This window comes from Thamnophis elegans, chromosome 1 (assembly GCF_009769535.1).
Source record: "Thamnophis elegans isolate rThaEle1 chromosome 1, rThaEle1.pri, whole genome shotgun sequence".
Taxonomy (NCBI): Eukaryota; Metazoa; Chordata; class Lepidosauria; order Squamata; family Colubridae; genus Thamnophis; species Thamnophis elegans.
This window is the reverse complement of record NC_045541.1, coordinates 131,357,692-131,377,293: the sequence shown is the minus strand read 5'-3', so window position 1 is coordinate 131,377,293 and position 19,602 is coordinate 131,357,692. Positions and strand designations below refer to the sequence as shown.

Below are 19,602 nucleotides of genomic sequence, written 5' to 3'. Positions count from 1 at the left end.
TAGACTGTTATCAGCCAAGATATAACTGCTAGATCAGTGGTAGTTAACCTGGTCCCTACCGCCCACTAGTGGGCGTTCCAGTTTTCATGGTGGGCGGTAGGGGTTTGCTGTAACTCTGCTTTATAAATTGTATAAAGTAAAGTTACTTCCCTACTTTATAAATCATCATTACTGTGGAACTGGTGGGTGGTTAGAAAATTTTACTACTAACAAAGATACAAAAGTGGGTGGTAGGTATAAAAAGGTTGACTACCCCTGTGCTAGATAGACTAAAGACCTTATTTACAAGAAAGAGAATGTATTCTATAAATCAGTTTAGAGCTTGTTCATTAGAGAATAAATAAAATAATGAAGTTGTAGGGCCTTTCCTTGTTGACTTGTCTGATATAATAATATAATATGATGCTAAAACTCTGATCACATTAAGGTAAATTTAAGAAAGTCCAATTTGCCCGGGTGGAAAAGGAGCAGAATTGGGTAGCAGGCCATTATCTTGTGGAAGACAATTGACATTTTGAGAAACTAGCTACTACAATGTTATAGGTGTTTTCAGTCTTCTAGATTTCATTTAATTGCTAGAATGAAATTATGCTTTCTCTAACCAATGTACCTTGCTGAAACACTTCAGTTGCTTGGAATAAATTTTAAATATTTGTAGTCTCTTTCAGAACATTCTGGCACATATGAATTGTATGGAATCTTTGATCTTTTTGTTAATGCTCCCCCCCCCCTAAAATTAGCATAAAACAAGGAAACTGATTGAATATAATGTATACAATAATTACATTTATGAAAACAGATATAAAAAGAAATTGTTGGGCCAACTGAATACATGGAAAATATTCCACCAGTTAGAAATAATGACTGTAAGTACAATATATACATACAGGAAGTACATTTAAAAAGACATTCCTGCACCAAAAGACAGAGGGAGGGAGGGAGACAGATTTTCTCAGAGTTTTAATAGTTTCTAATATTCTGTTATGGAAAAATAAATTTTTTCTTCATGTTTACTGTGAGATAACATCATCGTATCATCATGGTGGCAGTTCCTCACTGAACTAATTGAGATTGGCAAACCTGTCGCTAAATGATGTAAAATGACATGTCTACTACAATAGCTGGAATTTCAAGGATCAGTAGTTATAAGTCCCTTTGTTCATTTGTAACTGAACGGTTGCTAAACAAATTATTAAGTGAGGACTGTATGGCTGAGTCAGTGGTTTTTTATTTTGTATTCCATCATAAGGATACTTTTATCTTTTTTATCAACTCCTTTCTGACAGTAGTATATGCATTTTCAAGACCATCAGATTTGTTTGAAATGAGCAAATATTTAAGATTTTTAATTCCCTACTCTTTTCTGTTAGTGGCCCAGAGTTCTACAGCTGAACCAAATGAGGAAGAAGAAACTGAACAGGATTCCGAGAGCCCTGATAATAGCAGAGGCTTCCGAAGAACTATGGAAGCAGATTGTGGAATGGGAGATCAGATCAGCAGCACAGAAGTAGCTGTAGATAGCAGTGCTGCTAGCAGCTCCTGTCCTAGTTGGCTGCGCAAGGTAACTCACTGTTGCTATGGTTAGAAAAAAGGAAAAATAAAACTTTTTCTAATAGTTGTCTTCGAATTTAATGGCTTTTTTTCAAAACCTGTACTTTAAAATGACCCTTTAAAATTAATATTGAAAGAGATACAAGCATTTTTTTAAAAAATAGAAAAAGCTGAAACAAGTTACCGTATTTTTCGGAGTATAAGACTCTCCAAAGTATAAGACGCACCTAGTTTTTGGGGTGGAAAACAAAGGAAAAATATCTGCCTCTGCTTCTCAGCAATTTGCCTCCTTGCAACGAACAGTACAGACAATATACACTGTAGTCTTATATTTCAGACTATACTTATACAGATGCTGTTAAAATTGATGTGCTTTCTGGAAGTATATTTATTCTCTGTTATTTAAAAGAATAGCACTTTTTAAAACAATAGCACAGGACCTCTTCAGATCAAGCATTTATTTTTAAAAGCTTCATTTTGTTAAGTTATCTAGAATAATAATAAAGCAGTTTTTAAAAAAATAAATGTAATAGTTTGAAAGTTCTATAGGCATTTATAGTTGTTGGACTTACCTCCTTGCAGCAAACAGTCTGATTAGTACAAGAAAAAAAAAAAGCCTCCCAGCAATTTGCCCCATATAGCAAACAGCAAGTTTCACTTTCAAGTTCTACCAATCACCAGCTGTTACAGGCTGCAGGGATTGCTATAGCTTATTGAAGCCTCTGCAAGCCCTGTTTTCTGCAAAAAGGTAAATTGCTGGGAGGCAGAGGCTGAAGGATTGGGGCCGGTGGATGTGTGGGGCTATATAAGACACACCCAAATTTTCACCCTCTTTTAAGGGGGGGCGGAAGGTGTGTCTTATACTCCGAAAAATACAGTAATACTATTCTATACAGTATTTCTTTGTGTAGATTTGATGAATTTATAATCCTGAAGAGCAGTTAGTTTCTCTTCAACAGTTCAAACAATTATTCATTGTAGGTAGTATTTCTTTTGTTAGGAATGGGATACTGAATTCCATTTCATTCAGAATATGTATGTACTTAGTGTGCTAATATATTTGATGCATCATCAGCAGTTAAAATTCACCATCGGAGTTAAAAGATAATGTTTACTTTAAAATAATTAATTGGTCTCTCATTCTTATTTCTTTTGTAACATCCAGTATAAGCATGTTGAATATCTTTATACTCTTATTTGCTTGCTCTCTTTGTGAAATAGGAGCTGGAGAATGCAGAATTCATCCCAATGCCCCAAACCCCTTCTCTTGAAAGCTTAGCCTCTTCCAGATCTGACAAAGAAACTTTTCCCTACAATGAACTAAAAGGACTCCATATGCCTTCGCCCACACCAGTTGACATTAACGAATCCAAATCAGAGTCTTGGGTAATGTAAACATCTATAAATATATGGAAATAGTTTCTGTACTTTGGGATCTGAGTTGGAGGAAGGAATAAGGTGCAAAATGAAAAGCGTACAAATGTTCATCTAAGAGATGAAGTAAAATACATGAAATAATTAGGGTAAGAGGATCTACATAACTGAGAAAAAAATATAATTCAAAGAGGTGTATGAGTGTGTAAGCTTTTAAGGTTGGATGACAGAAATTATTCCCCTCTATAAATAGAGGTTTCTGAGAATTGTATGAGGCCATTGCTAGTAAAGAACATTTCATTCTACATTTATCATAGTTTCACAAAATCTGGTTTTATCTTTTATGATTGTAAGCTGCCCAGAATTACCTTGAGGTAAGTTAGGTGGCCCATAAATTTTATAAATAAAAAAAACTGGGAAAACAAAAAATATGAAAACAGCACTAAAAGAAGCAGAAAGATTTGCAAAAATGATGAAATATTCCTCATTCCTAAAGGAATCTATATTTCAAATTTATAGCTAGAACATTGGCAGAGATTTGCTAATTAGCTAATTATTCTAGAATTATTTAGTATTTTGATCTGTTAGGCTTTTAGTAGTTCTAATCTCCCAGCTATGATTATCTATAGTAATTTAGAAAAACATATATTTTCAAAATTTTCTATAACACTTATTCATGAATGTACTTGATTTTCTTTTTACAGCAGCTAGTCTTGGATTCAGCAGAATCCTGTGATAGAGGAAAATTGCCTGTGGCATCATCTGAATGTAAATGCAGTTTTCTGCAAGCTGAAGTGGAACGTCTGAGTGGCTTAATATCAAAGTGCTTGGCAGATCAAGAAAAATTACAACAAGAAACTGCCCGTCTTAATGCCCAGCTGCAAGTTCTCTCTAGGAGACAAGGAACTCACCAGGTATTTTTTTTTCCTGGGAAAAGCTAACAATTACATTCTAGTCAACAATACCTACACCTCCAAGCAAATCTGATGGGGCCTCAGTCACCCTAATTAATTACAGCTTCTGAATGCGCTTCAAGGACAGCCCCATGTAAAGTACATTGCATTACCCCCAATTCAGGAGGCGATTAAGGTAAAGTACATTGCATTACCCCAATTCAGGAATAGCAATAGCAGTAGCAGTTAGACATATACCGCTTCATAGGGCTTTCAGGCTCATAGGCTCTTAAGTGATTAAGGTGTGTGCATGACTAGGAACAGATTGGTGCACAACACAAAGTTGTGCAAAACTGCTCTTGGCCATGGTGACTTGTTCCTCAGACAAGATTTGGGAATCCAGAAGGTCCTTCAAATTGCACACTGGTTCTGTTTGTGGTAGTACAAAAAATGTTCAGCACTATAGAATGGCTTCTTTAAAGGATAGTAAAACCACTCCCTAGGAAGCCTTAGCCAATCAATAGGGTCATGGATTTGAATATACAGTTGGCTAAGCTAGTAGTCCCTAGAACTCTTTCTTAGAACCCTAATTCATCAAGACTAATAGGATCAAATTCCACCCAGAAAACCACAAATTAAGCTGCATTCACCTTCACAGACCTACTTCAAAGTTGGAGTTCAATTTAGAACAAATCTGAGTTAATTTATCTGTTAAGTACCTGGCGTATTTGTTTGAGACTTTGCAAGTAATATTCTGAACCAGCTCTTCCCCAAATGGCCCCGGTTATTTAAAACAAGTTGTGGGTGCTTATTCAGCCTAATTGGAAACAGGTGTGACTTTATATCACTGTTCATTTATATTTCCCTGCTGAAACAACCACGAAGCTGATAAGATGATACTTAAGAAAACACACTGGCTTTTTCCCACTTTCTGTTCCTTTTCAGACCCTTAAAGAATAGATACTGTAGCCACCGTTAAGAGACAAACTAGTTCATAAATAAGTTCCAGCTGAGTTGGTTTATGGGATGTTTATGGGACGTTTCTATTTCAGCAGTGTTTCCTTGACAATCTGAGCAAACAGCTGTTAGGCCTTCCATGACCATTTTGTTCTTAGTACAGAGATCACAAAGCAATTGTGGTTAAATGAAATATTCAGTTGAATACATTTCACGTTGAACCATTTCCTGTAGATTTTTTTTTCCAATTGTGAATATGTTTTCTTTTTAATCTGAACAGCTGGAATCTCATTCCAAAGCTACACAAACATCCAAAGAAGAGATGGAATCCGATCCAAAGCCTGACTTGGATTCTGAGTCCTGGTGTCTCCTTGGAACTGACTCATGCCGCTTTAGCCTGTAGTCTTTAAATCCTGGAACCTATTCATTTTCACACAACATTAACTACATGCAGAGAACAGCTTTCCTAGATTCAGGTCCTTTGTGAGCAATGAAGTCAAGAGTCTCCATAGTCTCCACGTATGCAAGAGAGGAAGCACTGCCTTAAGCTATGAAACTAGGAGGGAATTTAGAGTGTGTGTGAACACTTAAATTCAAACCAGAGTCTGTGCAGGTATGACAATGGTGAGTTCTCTCAGTGTATTGTTGAGTCAGTAACACCATTCCCAGGAATGGTCCAGCAGCAGCACTTCGTTTATTTCCTAACTTTCAAAGAACAGCAATGAATCTGCAATAGTATTCACTTCATCTTCAAGCAATTCAAAGATGAAAAATTAATGAAAAGAGAAAGCCAGCAAACACCTACTTTGACAGTAAAATTGAATGCTCTTAATTATTGAGTTATTTTAGCTGATAAAGTTAAAGGAGAAGCATCTTAGCCTCTAAGAATGAAGTTTGAAGAAGGTGAAATATTTTTTAAAAAGCGGATGAAAGCATCCAACAGAAAAAAACAAGTTTCTATTTATATTCATTTCTAAACACATATACATGAGTCTGCAGATAACTTATTTATAGTTTTAGGGATGTTGGAGAAGGACATCAAGAACCTCTTTTTTTCACTGCCATTAGGCATTGTTCAAATGCAAAAGAATTGGCTGAACTCTTTCAGCTACTCTAAATCTCTAGCTCTAGAATTCCAACAACCGCTGTTTTTTATGTCAGACAGAGTGATTGGAATTTGAAATCAGACGCATTTATGACTTGACTCATATTAGTAATTGGCCTGAATTCCAGTAAGAACTATGGAAAACCTCTTTTTTGACCTAAATCAGTATTTTTGCTTCCTTTCAATAGTTAATGAAACTGGACTTAAATATTGCTTTTAACAAAGTATGTGCATCAAATATAGTGGTCACAATCAATTATCATGCATCACTTCTTCTCTAGTATTATTACTAAACTATGCATGAAAATTGTTTGAAGGTATGTTGCTTTATTTTTCACATTTAAAAATAAAATTGATATTGTTAATTGGACTACTTTACTATCTTACTCCTTTGGCATAGATATAATTTCTAAGAACTATTTCTGCATTTCTCTTTATAGTAGTATGGGGTTTTATTACAGCTTAACTATAACCTTTAGAAAAAGTTCTTTTGTATGCTTGCATCCATTATTTTATTTGCTAGACCCTTGATTTTAATCTCAACTTCTCGTATATCTCCATCTCTTATGTATTCTATAATTTTGCCAGATTGAGAAAAGGAGAAGGGGAAGAATGTTAAACCAAAATTTGCTCTGTTAAAATATTTAATAGGTCATTGTGCCATTTAGTTGATTTCTTGCCCTCCAAAAATTACTAAAGTTTTTTTCACCCCATATGAAAATACTGTTTTATCAACAGGTTGTCTTTTTATAAAAAACAATTATGTTGGGGCTACAGCTAGTAAAAAAAATAATGGAGCAGATGAGATTCACTATTTCACAGAGCACTGTTTTTATTTCAGTGCTCTACAATTGAATTGAGTACTAATTCACTGCACTGAGTGGTGATCACTCAGCAGTACATGTGTGCCTTTAAATATGACACTGTCCAAGTTGTGCCTGTTACAGATCCTGATATATGCCCCAGCCCTGCTATGCAACCAAAGCAGAGATTTTGCCCTGCCTAAAGGATGAAGGGAAAAGGCCAAAGTGCCTTTGAGAAGTCCATTTCCCTTCTCCCTTTTTCAGCAGTGCTAGTTCTTAGATGACGGTTACTTATTAGCATTGCTGTTGATCTATTATATTGATATTCAACGTATGAGAATTATTTTGTTGTAATCTGTTTTTCTAAAATGCAATAGTGGAATGGTTTGATGTTTTCTGTTTAAATAAATTTTGACACTCAATTGTTTCTGTCCTGATTAATTCTAATAGAAATTAAGATATTTCAAGGAAAACACATTTGAGGTTGCTTGATTCTACATTTATCATGATCAGACATGGTCCGCATTTTCACAGGCAATGTTTATCTTCCTCCTGCTACTGTTGTTTTTTGAATATTTTCAGTAATGTGCGCTGCTTTACTTTGTAAAAATTCTACTGCCAGATATGAAAATCTTACAACACTTAAAACCAGTCATTTTTCTGTATATGTTATGTTAATTATACTTTTTAGCCCCTTTAGTTTGTCATTATAGTTACAGATTTTTCTCACTTAACAACCATTCATGCTGCAATGACTTTGAATTTATGACAGGGCTAACAGGGCTTTAGAATGGATCCTCAAGTTCCAGCCATCCCAGAAACCCTATGTTAAATCTGATTGCTACTTGTGACCTTCATTGGCTTCCCACAGGCAAAGTCAATAGGGGAGCTGGCAAGGAAAGTCACAAGTCATTTAGTAAATCACTTGTAGTCTCCCCCATCTGGCAGCAGTTATCTCTAGTGCATTCATATTGCACCATGCAGATTATGCCCCACACCCCAACAACAGACACTCCCACCATTTGCACATCCTCTGCTCAGGAGCAACCACCCAGAGCCTTGCTGCCCTGTGCCAGCCACCTGTGTATCTTCTGTTCAGCAGCAGCCACTTACCTCCCTGCCAACTTGCCGGCAAGCTACCTGGGACTTACTTAACAACCTGTGATCCTTGCTTATACAGCAACAGTGCACACTCACATTTGCGAACCAGTAGGGAAGGTAAGTGAATCCTGCCATTACTCTATTAGCATGAGGATCCAACCTAGAACCCCTGGGCTTCTAACCTGGTGTCTTAACCACTAAACCAGATTGTGGTTTTTAAACTTTGTCTATTTTTGTATAGATGTTATGTTTTTTTTTTATTTTTAAACTGCCCTGAGACATTTAGATAGTGAGATGGGGTGTATAAATTTGATTAATAAATAAAAATAAAATAAGTGAGAATATGTAACAAATATTGCAATCGTATGATATATCATTTTAAAAGACATTTTGAGGTTTAGCTTAATCTTATACAAAAAAGGTCTTCATGCAGAAATCTTTTTCTTACTATACACATTAGACTTAGCCATATCGAATATAGGACAGCTTTTTAAAAGACAAGAACATAGTTCAAGGAAAATAAAGCGAATCACTGCCTTCTCCCCAACAGACATGAAGACAACAGTACAGAACTATAAACACCTCTGACCTATAATAAAAAAGCAATCATTGGTCCTCCCATTATTACAAGCAACTTCCATTTTACATGATATATTAATATAATACCTGTGCTTTGTATAAACAATTTTAGATTTGTAAAACAAACTGAATTTATTATCTCATTTGAATTTGAGCCACAAGCCAGAATCTGTTCTGAGATGGGCAGCTACATAAATTTTATATAAATAAAAATGTTTTTGTTTCTCAAAAATTAAAGAATAAGGAGCCGAGGTGGCACAGTGGTTAAATGCAGCACTACAGGCTACTTCAGCTGACTGCAGTTCTGCAGTTTGGCTGTTCAAATCTCACCGGCTCAGGGTTGACTCAGCCTTCCATCCTTCCGAGGTGGGTAAAATGAGGACCCGGATTGTTGTTGAGGGCAATATGCTGACTCTGTAAACCGCTTAGAGAGGGCTGAAAGCCCTATGAAGCGGTATATAAGTCTAACTGCTATTGCTATTGCGTATACAAGCACAATCATAGCAAACCAGGATTAATGACAAATTTTGTGTATTGTTCTTTGTGCAAGCATCTCCAAAAGTAAAATATAGGCACAGAATCCAGCAATAAGATTATCTTGTATTTTACCTCATCAACCTCTAATAAAATCTGATTTGATAAATAATATTAATGACTATTACTCAAGAGATGAAATCTGAGCTTGCTTTCATTTTGAAATAATTTAAATCTATGTATGGTGCAAAAGAGTTATTAAAAAGTTTTCTTTCTAAAGCTAGATAGAAAAATAAGAACAAGAAGTTGGTAAAAACCAAGATTCCTGCTTAAATCCATTTGACATTTTGTTAGTGAAACAGCATAAGAGAATAACAGATTGGAAAGGACCTTGGAGATCTAGTTCAGCCCCCTGCTCAAGCAGGAAATCCTATACCATTGGTTGTCCAATATCTTCTTGAAAATCTCAAGTGTTGTTCCATTGATTAATTGTTCTAACAGTCAGGAATGTCCTAGGTGGTTCTCTCCTTGATTACTTTCCATCCATTGCTTCTTGTTCTAGCTTCAGATGTTTTGGAGAATAGGTTGACTCCATTGCTTGTTTGTGGTAGCCCCTTAGATCCTGGAACTCTGCTATCATGCCACCCTTTATTCCTTCTTTTCATCAAACTAGACATACCCCAATTTCTGCAACCATTCTTCATACATTTTAGCTTCCGACAAATTTAGCAACATAGGCAACAATTATTTTTCACATCACATAATGAATTTTAAACCTATTATTGTAAAAGGAAGCTTTTTAAGTTAGCACCAGATCATTGAAAATTTGAGGCACAGATAAAACTAGCAATTCAATTTTTGGGAATCACATACTATACTTTGCTAACTGTGTTATGCAAAATTGGTATTTTCCAAACAAAGCATTAATCTATGTTTCCACATTCATTTGCCTTTGCAAGCAACTTACATTCTATATATTTTATGATAATTTGCTTACAGCTAATTTGCTTATATATATATTTATTCTATTTGTTTGCTGATTGTTCTGGTTGACCTATTCCCAGACATTTTAATCATTCATCTGTTAGCAAAGGCAGAGCTAAACAACTCCCCACTTCCAAATAACTATCTCAGTTTCCCTTCACTGATCTTAAAGTTGTAGAGAGTTGAAAATCAGGTACTACAATTATGCTATAAAGAACAATCCATCCAAATTTCTACTTTTTTTACAGCAATTTTTATAGATTAAAGTGAAAAACACTAACTATGTAATGGGGAAAAAACTGTTTAAAGCTTTTCCCAGCTAATGGAAATAGCAGTATGTAATACAATGACATAGCTCTTATTCTTCTCCAGCTATTATTCTAATATTTAAAATATGAATTTTCTAGAACATGGGTGCTTTTTGTTATGGTTCTCAGCACAGAAATGGGAATCATTTATCTCTGGCAGCTCATACAAGAAATAATTGATCTTGGATGCCATCAAAGAGTCACAAGTATAGAGCCATGATTTATAAGAACTTAGTATTTTCTTCCAATTTTTAATATGACTTTTTGCAGGGCCCTTCGTCTATGTTCTAAGAAACAGGCAAAAATTCCACTACAAAATATGCAAGGAATCTCAGGGAACCATTTTTACAGAATACAAAATTTCAAGATGATAAAAACAAAACCACTTTTTGTCTCTCTACCAATAGGTGCCTTGACCTGTAGTATAAAAATGACCATTTAAAATTAGTGGATTTCTCATTGGTTTTACACTGAAACTACTTCTCAATAGCATCAAACTGAGAAAAACTGCAAGAAACCTAAGTATGATTACACCAGTTGTAGATATCATCTTGTCCATTTACTAGCAACGCTTTTTTTGCTGTGGTGGTGGAGGCCTATTCTTAATGTTCTTGCACTTGGGAATATGTCTCTCAGCAACCTTAGGTGCAAACTGACGAGTACAATATGGACACAATTTGTAGTCTGGGTTTTCCATAGCTGGTGCTGGGGGAAGATCTGAGGCTTTTCCCCCTTGGGAGATAATGCGCTGCACTTCACGAGCCCTGCGCAAAGTCTTGATGAAAGAGTCATGCTTCTGTCTCCAATTGCTTTGTTTAGATGTAGTATTGCTTTGCTTGGGAGTCTCAGGACTTTGGCTAGAAGTTTTTTTCTGCAGCAAGAAGGGGAAGTCGAAAAATAATTTAAAACAATGCAACTTTGTTAGCTCATACTGTGCTCATTATTGTAGCTAATTTTTTTATGACAATATCAATAGCATTTAAGCTTATATAGCAATAATATAGCAATTTAGGCCTATGTAAAATCCCATAGAGCTTTACAGCATTCTCTAGGCACTTTACAATATAGAAGTATTATTTACATATTGCCCCCAAACAATCTGGGTCCTCTTTTTGCGATCCCAGAGGATGGAAAGCTGAGTCAACCTTGAACTGTAAGTTTTGGGCAGAGTTTGCCTACAGTACTGCACTTTAACCATTGAGTCACTAGGGGTGTCTATAAAAGTTCTTTATAGAAATTATATTGTCATATATAAGAGTAGGTTATTTCTAATGTCATACATTTTGAATTAAAAAATTCAAGATAACTAGGACTATGAAATGTATGTAAAGGGAAAATTTTATTAATGTTTAAAAGTCATTTCCACTTCTTTCTTAGGTCATTTCAAGCTAATAATATAACATTTTAAATCTATGCCATTATTAAAATATCTCAATAACATAATTGAATTGTGAATGAAACTTACTGCACTAGAATGTTATCAATTGGATAGTGTGAAGAAATAAATTTTGATTCTACTACATTATTTTCTTTCATCATCCTAACTATAAATGATTTCTTCATTTTATGGTTTTCCCTAAAACCAATTGTCAGTCTGTCTTCTTGTACTGACTTTTGAGCATTCATTACAGATTCTGTAATATAACAGTTTTAACCATTTGTTTTCACATTCTCATTGCCTCCTAGTTCATGAATAATAAAGGTTTTTTAAAAAAGTTAAACTTGCTCTGTATTTCTAGGCCAAGTACTAGTATCTTAAATAAACATTAATGAAGATTTTGCCTTAGTTTTGGGGGTCTTCTGAACATCATTTTCAGCATGTAAATGATGCAAATTAAAAACTAATTATGGACCATCAAGTGATATTAAAAACGAGATATGTTTTAAAGAAAGGTCGGAAGAAAAAGACCAAACTGTTATCTTAGCCAGATGCTGCTCAACAAGCTTAAGGCTGAAAAACATGAGTTGGAAAATGCATTACGTAACCCCATATTAAACCACAGAAGCGGGATACATTTAATAAATTAGTTATGAACATCACCTGTGAAATATATGTGCCCTTCAAGAGATGATAGGTCTCCAATTCAGTGCCCTTTGCTCTAGCCTTGCTTGAATCAAACACTTTTCTTTTGGATCCATAATGTTTGCTGCAAATATTCACATGTTTCTCCAACCTGGAAGAGTAAAGTCTCCGTCCACAAAAATTGCATTCTCCCCAATCTTCTATATCATTCTGGACCTCTATATAGGATGGTTCTGCTGCCATTGATTCTGCATGACTTACTGGGTTTCCTGTTGGAGAACAAGACTGGTTGTGTATAGATGCTGGTTCTAGGTTCTGAGTGGAAGAAATATTGGAGAAGTTATCTCTAATTTTATTGTTGCTAGCTATCAATTGTTGCTTTTTGAGCCTTTCCATATGAAGCGTCTGTGGAAGCAGGGCAGTCCCAATTGAAGCTATTACAGTCTCTGAAACAAGTATTTTTTTATCGTTATCATGTTGTGCAGTAGATTTGGAATCACAGTTTTGGGAAATAGCTGTCATTTTTTTCTCGGGCAACCATAATCCTCCTTGCTCTCTTTTTGCTTCTGCTTTAGTCTGCTGTCTTTTCCACTGGATTTTACGGAGCTCTTCTTCTGTTTTCCTTAGTTTCTCCCTAAGGAGAGCCTCCTTTCGCTGGATTTCCTCCTCCAAACTTCGTCCAGCAGCCTCCAGTTTTTGAATATAGCCTGACTCTGCTCTTTGTGAATGAGAAGTTGTTCTATTAGATTGTTGTACAGAAAAAGGAGAGTGGACCCCTATAGGCTGAGCCTTTACCGAATGTGACATTTTTGTTTTCTCTGAGCTAATCCCACAGGAAGTAATCTCTGTTGCTGGTGTATTTCCAACTTGCCAAGAACTTGGTAAGGGAACATTCCCAGATTTTGGGTGAAAAACCGGCTTAAGTGGATATGCTCTGTCAATACCTTCTCTCCGCTTCATTCTCCAGTGGGAAGGCACAGTGCTGGCCTGACCCTTGAAACACCAGTTATGGGGGCCAGCAGAATAAAAGCCTGCTTTATCTAAGACCAACTGACTACTTTCTGCAGGCTGAGTACAGGAAGAGCTCCGCTCTTTGAGAATATGAAGATCTTTCAATTTCTTATCTTTACAGCACACAAGTTGCTGCTGGATATTATTCCTCAGATGTTCTAACTGGGACTGTTCTTTAAGAACTTCAGGATGACATCTTTCCTGGCTTGTTGCAGGAAGACTGGAATTGGATGGTATTGGATCCATATGCGAACACACAGCCAGCTGCAACTGAGCCATTCAGCATTTCCACTAAATCTGAGGAAATGCAACAAATTATATACATGCTATAATTCCTGCTCTCATTCTAGAATCATATTCCTTTATTATGATTGAGAAAATATTTTCTGATCGCAAGTAACCTAAATGTTGTCCTCCAACGAAATCAATGTACAATTTCAGCCATGATCAATAAAAAGAACTGTGCAAATGAAATAATGTACTTTGGTAGTACTGCATTGCTTCTAATATAACTCACAATATCTGAATGTGGAAACCATATAAACCAACCACATCCATACCTATCTTATTCTGGATAGTTATTAGATTGCCTAGAATGCAACTACATTTGTAGGTGAAAAAGTACCACACACAACCTAAAGGTCTTGCTATTTCATACCAGATCTGTTATACAGGATTTAATCTTGATTAAAGTGTTGCATGGGTATCATAGAAACATGGTTCACAGACGAAAAGGATGCACTCACATTTCCTAGCACTGTCCAGCTGGCTACTCCATAATACAGCAAATTGGATTATTCAGTGGTGCAATGGACCTGGTCTATATGAAATCCTTCGACTAACCCTAGGTGTAGCATTAGTCTACCAGTGCTGATCCAAAGGTATTTGTTTCAAAAGGCAACTGTATTTTTTTGTTTTTCCTTGAAGAAAAAACAAAGAAACTACAGTTGCCTTTTGAAAAAAATACCTTTGGGACAATTATGACCTGGATGACTGAGAATCTCCACAGGACTTCCAGTGCTGAATTCATGCTGCTACCATAGGGACAACATGAAGATAATATTATTAGTGTACCATCTTCCCTGATGCTTCTCTTCCTGTAGATGTCCTCAGTGCAATCTTAGAATATCCTTATCTCTATATCCATGGAATTTCAATTCAGAAGGATGGAAGGCTGAGTCAACCTTGAGCCGGTGAGGGCTTAAACTACTGGCAGTCAGCAGAATTAGCCTACAATACTGCATTCTGACCACTACGCCACCACAGCTCTTTATCTGAAAATGGGAAGCCTTTCTGTTATGTAAGTCATTGAGAGATCATTACCTACTCAATTTCAAACTGATGGTTAGTATAAACCAGCAGCAAGGAAGACCAGTTAAAATGATGAGGATTATAGTCTAATGGTTTCCTGAGTGTACTTGGAGGAATTTTCTGCTTTGTCTGTCAGCTATAATGGTGATAGACTGGATAATCTACAGAATACGGAAATAGTTTTAGTGGGTAGGATGACAGCCCTTGAGACAAATGACCCTTAAGTTTACTATGGAACTGAGAAAAATGCATAGGAGAAACGAGAACTGGAAGACAAGTTCATCTTACATTGAGATCAGACAGGTTCTTTATAAGGTCACCTGCACAACACTGGAAGAAACAAAGTTGTTCACTTTCCTATCTCGACGGATCAAAAAAAAAATGATAGTCACAATGGACTGAAACTCCATCTATTTTTTAAGTGTGGGATGTGTACAATACTTATAAAAATGAACTGATTTAATAATACTATTATGATTGCATTATGACATTTTGATCACACCATGCAGAATCTCCATTTGCCTTCACTGCATTTCCAAATAAGTCAGCATTTATATTCTATACTCTGCAACACCTTGTTTGCCAAGATTTTGCGGTAGAGGGTAGAAGACTTCACATAATTTTTGCATACAATCAGATCTATTTCAGTGTGGAATACTGGGTGTATCATAACACTATAATCCTGACAATTTTTTTCTGATTTTGTATTTTCAATTTGTAGATTTCTATAATGTGAACAGGTTGTACAGAGCTAGACTTAACACCTGATAATTTTATCCTTCCTCTACCTTGTTTATTAAATCAACCACAACTGGTCTCATATTTAAGCAATGCTTCCTTGCAGATGGGATATTATTTATTGCCTAAAGGTGGCAGGTGTAAGGTCTCAGTTACAAATAAGTCCATTGATTATGGATGCTTATGTGATTATAGACCAATAACAAACTCACATTTCAGTTCATTTGCCTATCTCTGTAGGTAAAATACCCTTCTTTAAATTTCTTGGCAACAATTTAAAACGGTTTACCATTCCTTTTCTCTAGGTTCTTCAGAGAAAAACCAGAAAGTCCAGCTGCCTCTTGAAAAAAAGCACCTTTGGAACCTTTTCTCTATTATTTTTTAACTTTCTGATCTAGCCTACACTCCGGGGGTTTCTAGTTGTCTCCCCTCCAACGCCGCTTAGCTTTCCAGTATCAGCCGAGATAAGCCAAAGATTGTTACTGCTTGTGAATGATTTTGCTGTTAGGGTTCACTTCTGTAGGAAAGAGGACTGAAGGGAGTGCCTTTATTTTCCCCCAAAGGCGGCCGCTACAAGCTTACACAGCATTAAACTAGCGCTGGTCTCCATTAATGATTTTACACTGTAATGGGACCCGAACTGCCGGCTCGAAATTTGACAAAACTCAGGTAAGAGGATACCGACGGAGGCACGGTCGTTGCTACAACTTCAATTCACGCACCTACCAAAGTAGCCTGCCCGACGGCTCCAGATACACAACCGCCGCGCACGCGACGCCGCGCCCGCCTGTCTGTTTTCTCGTAACGGCACCACCAGACCTTCACGCGGCGGTTTAGTGCCGTTGCGTAGCAACCGCAGCGCGCCCCCGTTACATCCGATTCCACCTCAGCGGCTTCCGGTGGGTGAGAGAGAGAGACCTTAGGAACCGTGCCGGCTTTTTCCTAATTATGTGTTGTTAGTTATAGCCCAAGGTGCCCACCGTTTAGCCACAAAAAGCAGCGCCGCTCGACTATTAGTCGTTTAATCAATTCCACTTCGGTTCCGCCGTACTGAACAAAGCCTGTCTCGGCGAGGTGTGTTCGTCGTAAGCGGCCGTTGGTGCGCCGCTCGTGCCCGCTCGGTTCTAGGGGGCGGGTCACTCTTGACAGCCATCTGCGAAGCTGGCAAGAGAAACCTTCGCGTTGCCCGGGCGAAACCTGACCCGCCAGATCTCAGGCGCTTTTACCTTCTCTATCCAACGGGGTGGAAATAAGGGAAGGGCCTGTCGGAGCGAGGCCTTTCCCTCCAACTTCCCCTGCGAGACGTAGGGGAGGGAAACGAGAATCAGGTTAACTTAGTTATCCTGCGTAGGCACCGGAGAGAGGCTCGCTTTGACAATGCACTATGTGGAGGCTGCTCGAGGGACGGTCTCTCTGCAGGTATGGCACCTGCATCTCTCTTTCTGCCTAATTGCTGTTTTGTTTTCCGTACAGGCACCCCCGACTATGGCTGAGGGAAGCGACCTCGCTTCGGTGGACTATGAGGTGTTTGGGAAGGTGCAAAGGGTATTTTTCCGCAAACATACCCAGGTGAGTGGGCTCCATCTGCAATTCCCCCGAGGTAAGAGATTGTACTGTACTGGCAATTTTTGTCACTCCCCGCCCCCATTTCTCTCCTGCACTTGGTTCCAAATGGGTGAACATTCTGGAGGTGGTTAGCTAATAAATTAGAAGGTTCTACTTCCATCCAGTTTATATATTGGTCCATTTTATCTAGTTCTTTGTTAATTTTTAATGTTTTGATTTTTAATGCTGAACGTTATCATTTTATAGTGTGTTTTTATGTTGTAAGCTGCCAAGAGTTGCTTGACAGTGAAATGGGTGACATATGAATATAATAAATACATATAATTATGAGAATTTTGGAGACTTAGCTTAGGCAGCTTGATTACCATTGGGAACAAGAATGTCTGTTATTAAGCAAAGTAGTTGTTAAATGAGTCATACCCCAATTTTGTAACCTTTTTTACCAATGTTATTAAGTGAATCATTGCAGTTGTTAAATTAATCATGTGCTTGTTAACTGAATCCGGCTTCTCGTATTGACTTTGGTTATCAGAAGCTGACAGAGAAAATCATAAATGGTGAACACATGATCCCAGGATGCTGCAACAATCAAATACATTCTGGTTGTCAAGCTTGTTGTCAATGACAAGATGCCATTGTCTTTTATATTAGCTCTTTTTAACAACAAATAATACATTTCCAATTAATCTTTGTTTATCTTTGAATGGCATAGCAGAAGTTTGGATTATACAATAATTTAGTGGAGTTATAATAATTCTCTACAGAGGAATTTTAAAGGTTTTTATATAATTCAGATTAATTGTATTTGTGTTTGTGTGATTTTTTAAATATCTACATGTATATTGTTCTTTTTAGGCACAAGGAAAAAAGTTGGGTCTAGTTGGCTGGGTCCAAAATACTAATTATGGCACTGTGCAAGGACAAATCCAAGGACCTCTTGTCAAAGTCCGCCAACTTCAGGAATGGCTTCAGAAAACTGGAAGTCCCAAATCTCACATCGACAGAGCGGAATTCCACAATGAAAAGAAAATTGCTCATTTGGAGCATAGTGACTTTTGTATAATCAAATAAGAGGCTTAGGAACTGGATTTATAAAGTCAACTATGGACTTGTCTAGAAGAAAGTCATTCGTTTCTTTTAATTGATTAAATGCATTATTTCTGTTGTAATTATTTATTATATGAAGCTTCTATTAAAAGTTTTAAGACAAACATTTCCTGAATTGAGTGATGCCCCAATATTTTGACTGTTAATAAAGACACATTTGCTGCATAATATCCAGAGTTATGTATAAAAATGAAATGTACATATTGAAAGATTGCAATTATATAGAGAATATAAATTACAGAATTTCATTGCAAACTTATTAATTTTTTGTTTTTGAAGCTTCATAAATTATAAAATAACTTGATATGGAGGGTACATATACACTAAGAAAAGGAACTCTATTTTAAATAAATATAAATGACTTTTCCTGATCAAGATTTACTCTATGCTATGCAAAGTATAAAAATATTTTTATTCTTCTGCATTTCAGTATAACCTAGTTACAAACCATGCTATAACTATGAAGATAAACAGATGTGAAGATAATAACCATATTGGGGGAGGGGGGTTGGCAGGGCTGTGGTGTTCACACAACTCCTATGGGCTAATTAAAGACTGATTCTTTTTCACTGATAACCTACCTATACACAAGCAAAAGTATTGTCTCAAAGATGCTTTTTCAGGAGGCAACTGAACTTTTTTGCTTTTTCTTTTGAAGACATTTTTCTTCTCATCTAAGCAGCTCTTTCAGCTCTGACAGGATAGTGGGGAATGGAAGAGCTGAAGAAGCTTCTTCAATGAGAAGCGAAAAGTCTTCAAAAGAAAAAACAAAGTCCAGTTGCTTCCTGAAAAAGCACATTTGGGACAACCATAACCTGGATGACTGAAAATCTCTACAGACAATAAAAGTATCTCATCTGCACTGCTGGATATTGAAGCTAAACATGAAATAAATAAATAAATGTGCAAAATCTCAGCTTTATTAAACAACATATCTTTCTCAATATTCAAATATTGTCTCTCATAGCACATATGCCTTGGAATATGATAAGAGTTCATCAAGCCAGAGCTGCACAGCTGCAGTGTTAAATGTGTTTCTAACTTACTTCTCAGAACCTGCCCAACTACTGCTTAAATCATGTTTCAGCAACAATATTCCTTTTAGCTCCTCGGCAATCTGAAATACTGTATTCCTATAAGGTGTTTTTTCTGTATTTTATCTTTGCTGATAAAAAATGAATATGTGAAAAAAAATGGACAACCATTTAAAAATATTAGGCCCTTTTCTGGCACTCATTTTATGTGACTGTCATATTTTGATTATATAATTTTTATTTCTCCTCCCTAAATGCAATGATTTATATTTAAGCTCTTGAGGGACAACTTTGAAAGAGTGCTGTGTATCAAAATGATAAAAATTCATAAAAAATTCCAGTGCGTCAAAGAGCATCTAATTGGACATTTACAATGTCCACAGTTATTATAGCTCAAACTTTCATTTAAGCCGAAAATATGTATCCACCTACATTTAAACATTTTTTCTGCATTACTTGTTCCCTTGCTCAAGATTTTTTTATTCTGCAGCTGTTTAATTGCGGCAAGATTCTACAGGAATAGTTGATTATAGGAGGTCTAGCGCGGATCAGAAGCAAGTTCAGATTTATATTATACAGTGAGTTGGAGGTGCTAACAGAAAACTTCGATTCGTCTTGTAAATAAAGATCACAAAAAACACCACAACTCCCAGAATGCATTGCAATATTTCGGTGTACGCTGG

The 19,602-nt window shown here is 36.6% G+C and overlaps 3 protein-coding genes across 6 annotated transcripts in view; 2 read left to right on the top strand and 1 right to left on the bottom strand.

The window, feature by feature from the left end:
• Positions 1-7,105, top strand: part of NEK9 (NIMA related kinase 9) — a 35,838-nt gene extending 28,733 nt beyond the window's left edge. Inside the window, exons 19-22 of the mRNA XM_032231691.1 lie at positions 1,371-1,561; positions 2,773-2,937; positions 3,630-3,839; positions 5,056-7,105. Of these exons, the coding sequence (XP_032087582.1) occupies positions 1,371-1,561; positions 2,773-2,937; positions 3,630-3,839; positions 5,056-5,178 (689 nt within the window). The 3' untranslated portion in view covers positions 5,179-7,105. The remainder of the gene's footprint in view (positions 1-1,370; positions 1,562-2,772; positions 2,938-3,629; positions 3,840-5,055) is intronic.
• A 2,391-nt stretch (positions 7,106-9,496) lies between these two features.
• On the bottom strand, positions 9,497-16,002 carry ZC2HC1C (zinc finger C2HC-type containing 1C). Its single transcript, XM_032237653.1, has 3 exons — positions 15,939-16,002; positions 12,171-13,460; positions 9,497-11,000 (listed from the first exon to the last, which is right to left on the bottom strand). The coding sequence occupies exons 2-3, from the start codon at positions 13,440-13,442 to the stop codon at positions 10,692-10,694; spliced, it is 1,581 nt and encodes a 526-aa protein (XP_032093544.1). The 5' UTR covers positions 13,443-13,460; positions 15,939-16,002; the 3' UTR covers positions 9,497-10,691.
• A 168-nt stretch (positions 16,003-16,170) lies between these two features.
• On the top strand, positions 16,171-17,993 carry ACYP1 (acylphosphatase 1). 4 transcript variants are annotated; one of them, XM_032237632.1, is made up of 3 exons: positions 16,171-16,286; positions 16,686-16,781; positions 17,634-17,993. In XM_032237632.1, the coding sequence occupies exons 2-3, from the start codon at positions 16,698-16,700 to the stop codon at positions 17,847-17,849; spliced, it is 300 nt and encodes a 99-aa protein (XP_032093523.1). In that variant the 5' UTR covers positions 16,171-16,286; positions 16,686-16,697; the 3' UTR covers positions 17,850-17,993. The 4 variants fall into 4 exon arrangements, with proteins under 4 accessions (XP_032093523.1, XP_032093533.1, XP_032093515.1 ...); XM_032237624.1 differs by lacking the exon at positions 16,171-16,286 and adding an exon at positions 16,346-16,540; XM_032237642.1 differs by lacking the exons at positions 16,171-16,286; positions 16,686-16,781 and adding an exon at positions 16,340-16,631.
• Positions 17,994-19,602: the final 1,609 nt, after the last annotated feature.

Excerpts from the sequence above, each read along its gene's own strand:
- ZC2HC1C (XM_032237653.1), bottom strand. The coding sequence starts at position 13,442 with ATGGCTCAGTTGCAGCTGGCTGTGTGTTCGCATATGGATCCAATACCA. Across the intron at positions 11,001-12,170 it reads AGGGCACATATATTTCACAG|AAAAAAACTTCTAGCCAAAG; the intron begins GTGATGTTCATA and ends TTCTTGCTGCAG.
- ACYP1 (XM_032237614.1), top strand. The coding sequence starts at position 16,590 with ATGCACTATGTGGAGGCTGCTCGAGGGACGGTCTCTCTGCAGGTATGG. Across the intron at positions 16,782-17,633 it reads TTTTCCGCAAACATACCCAG|GCACAAGGAAAAAAGTTGGG; the intron begins GTGAGTGGGCTC and ends TGTTCTTTTTAG.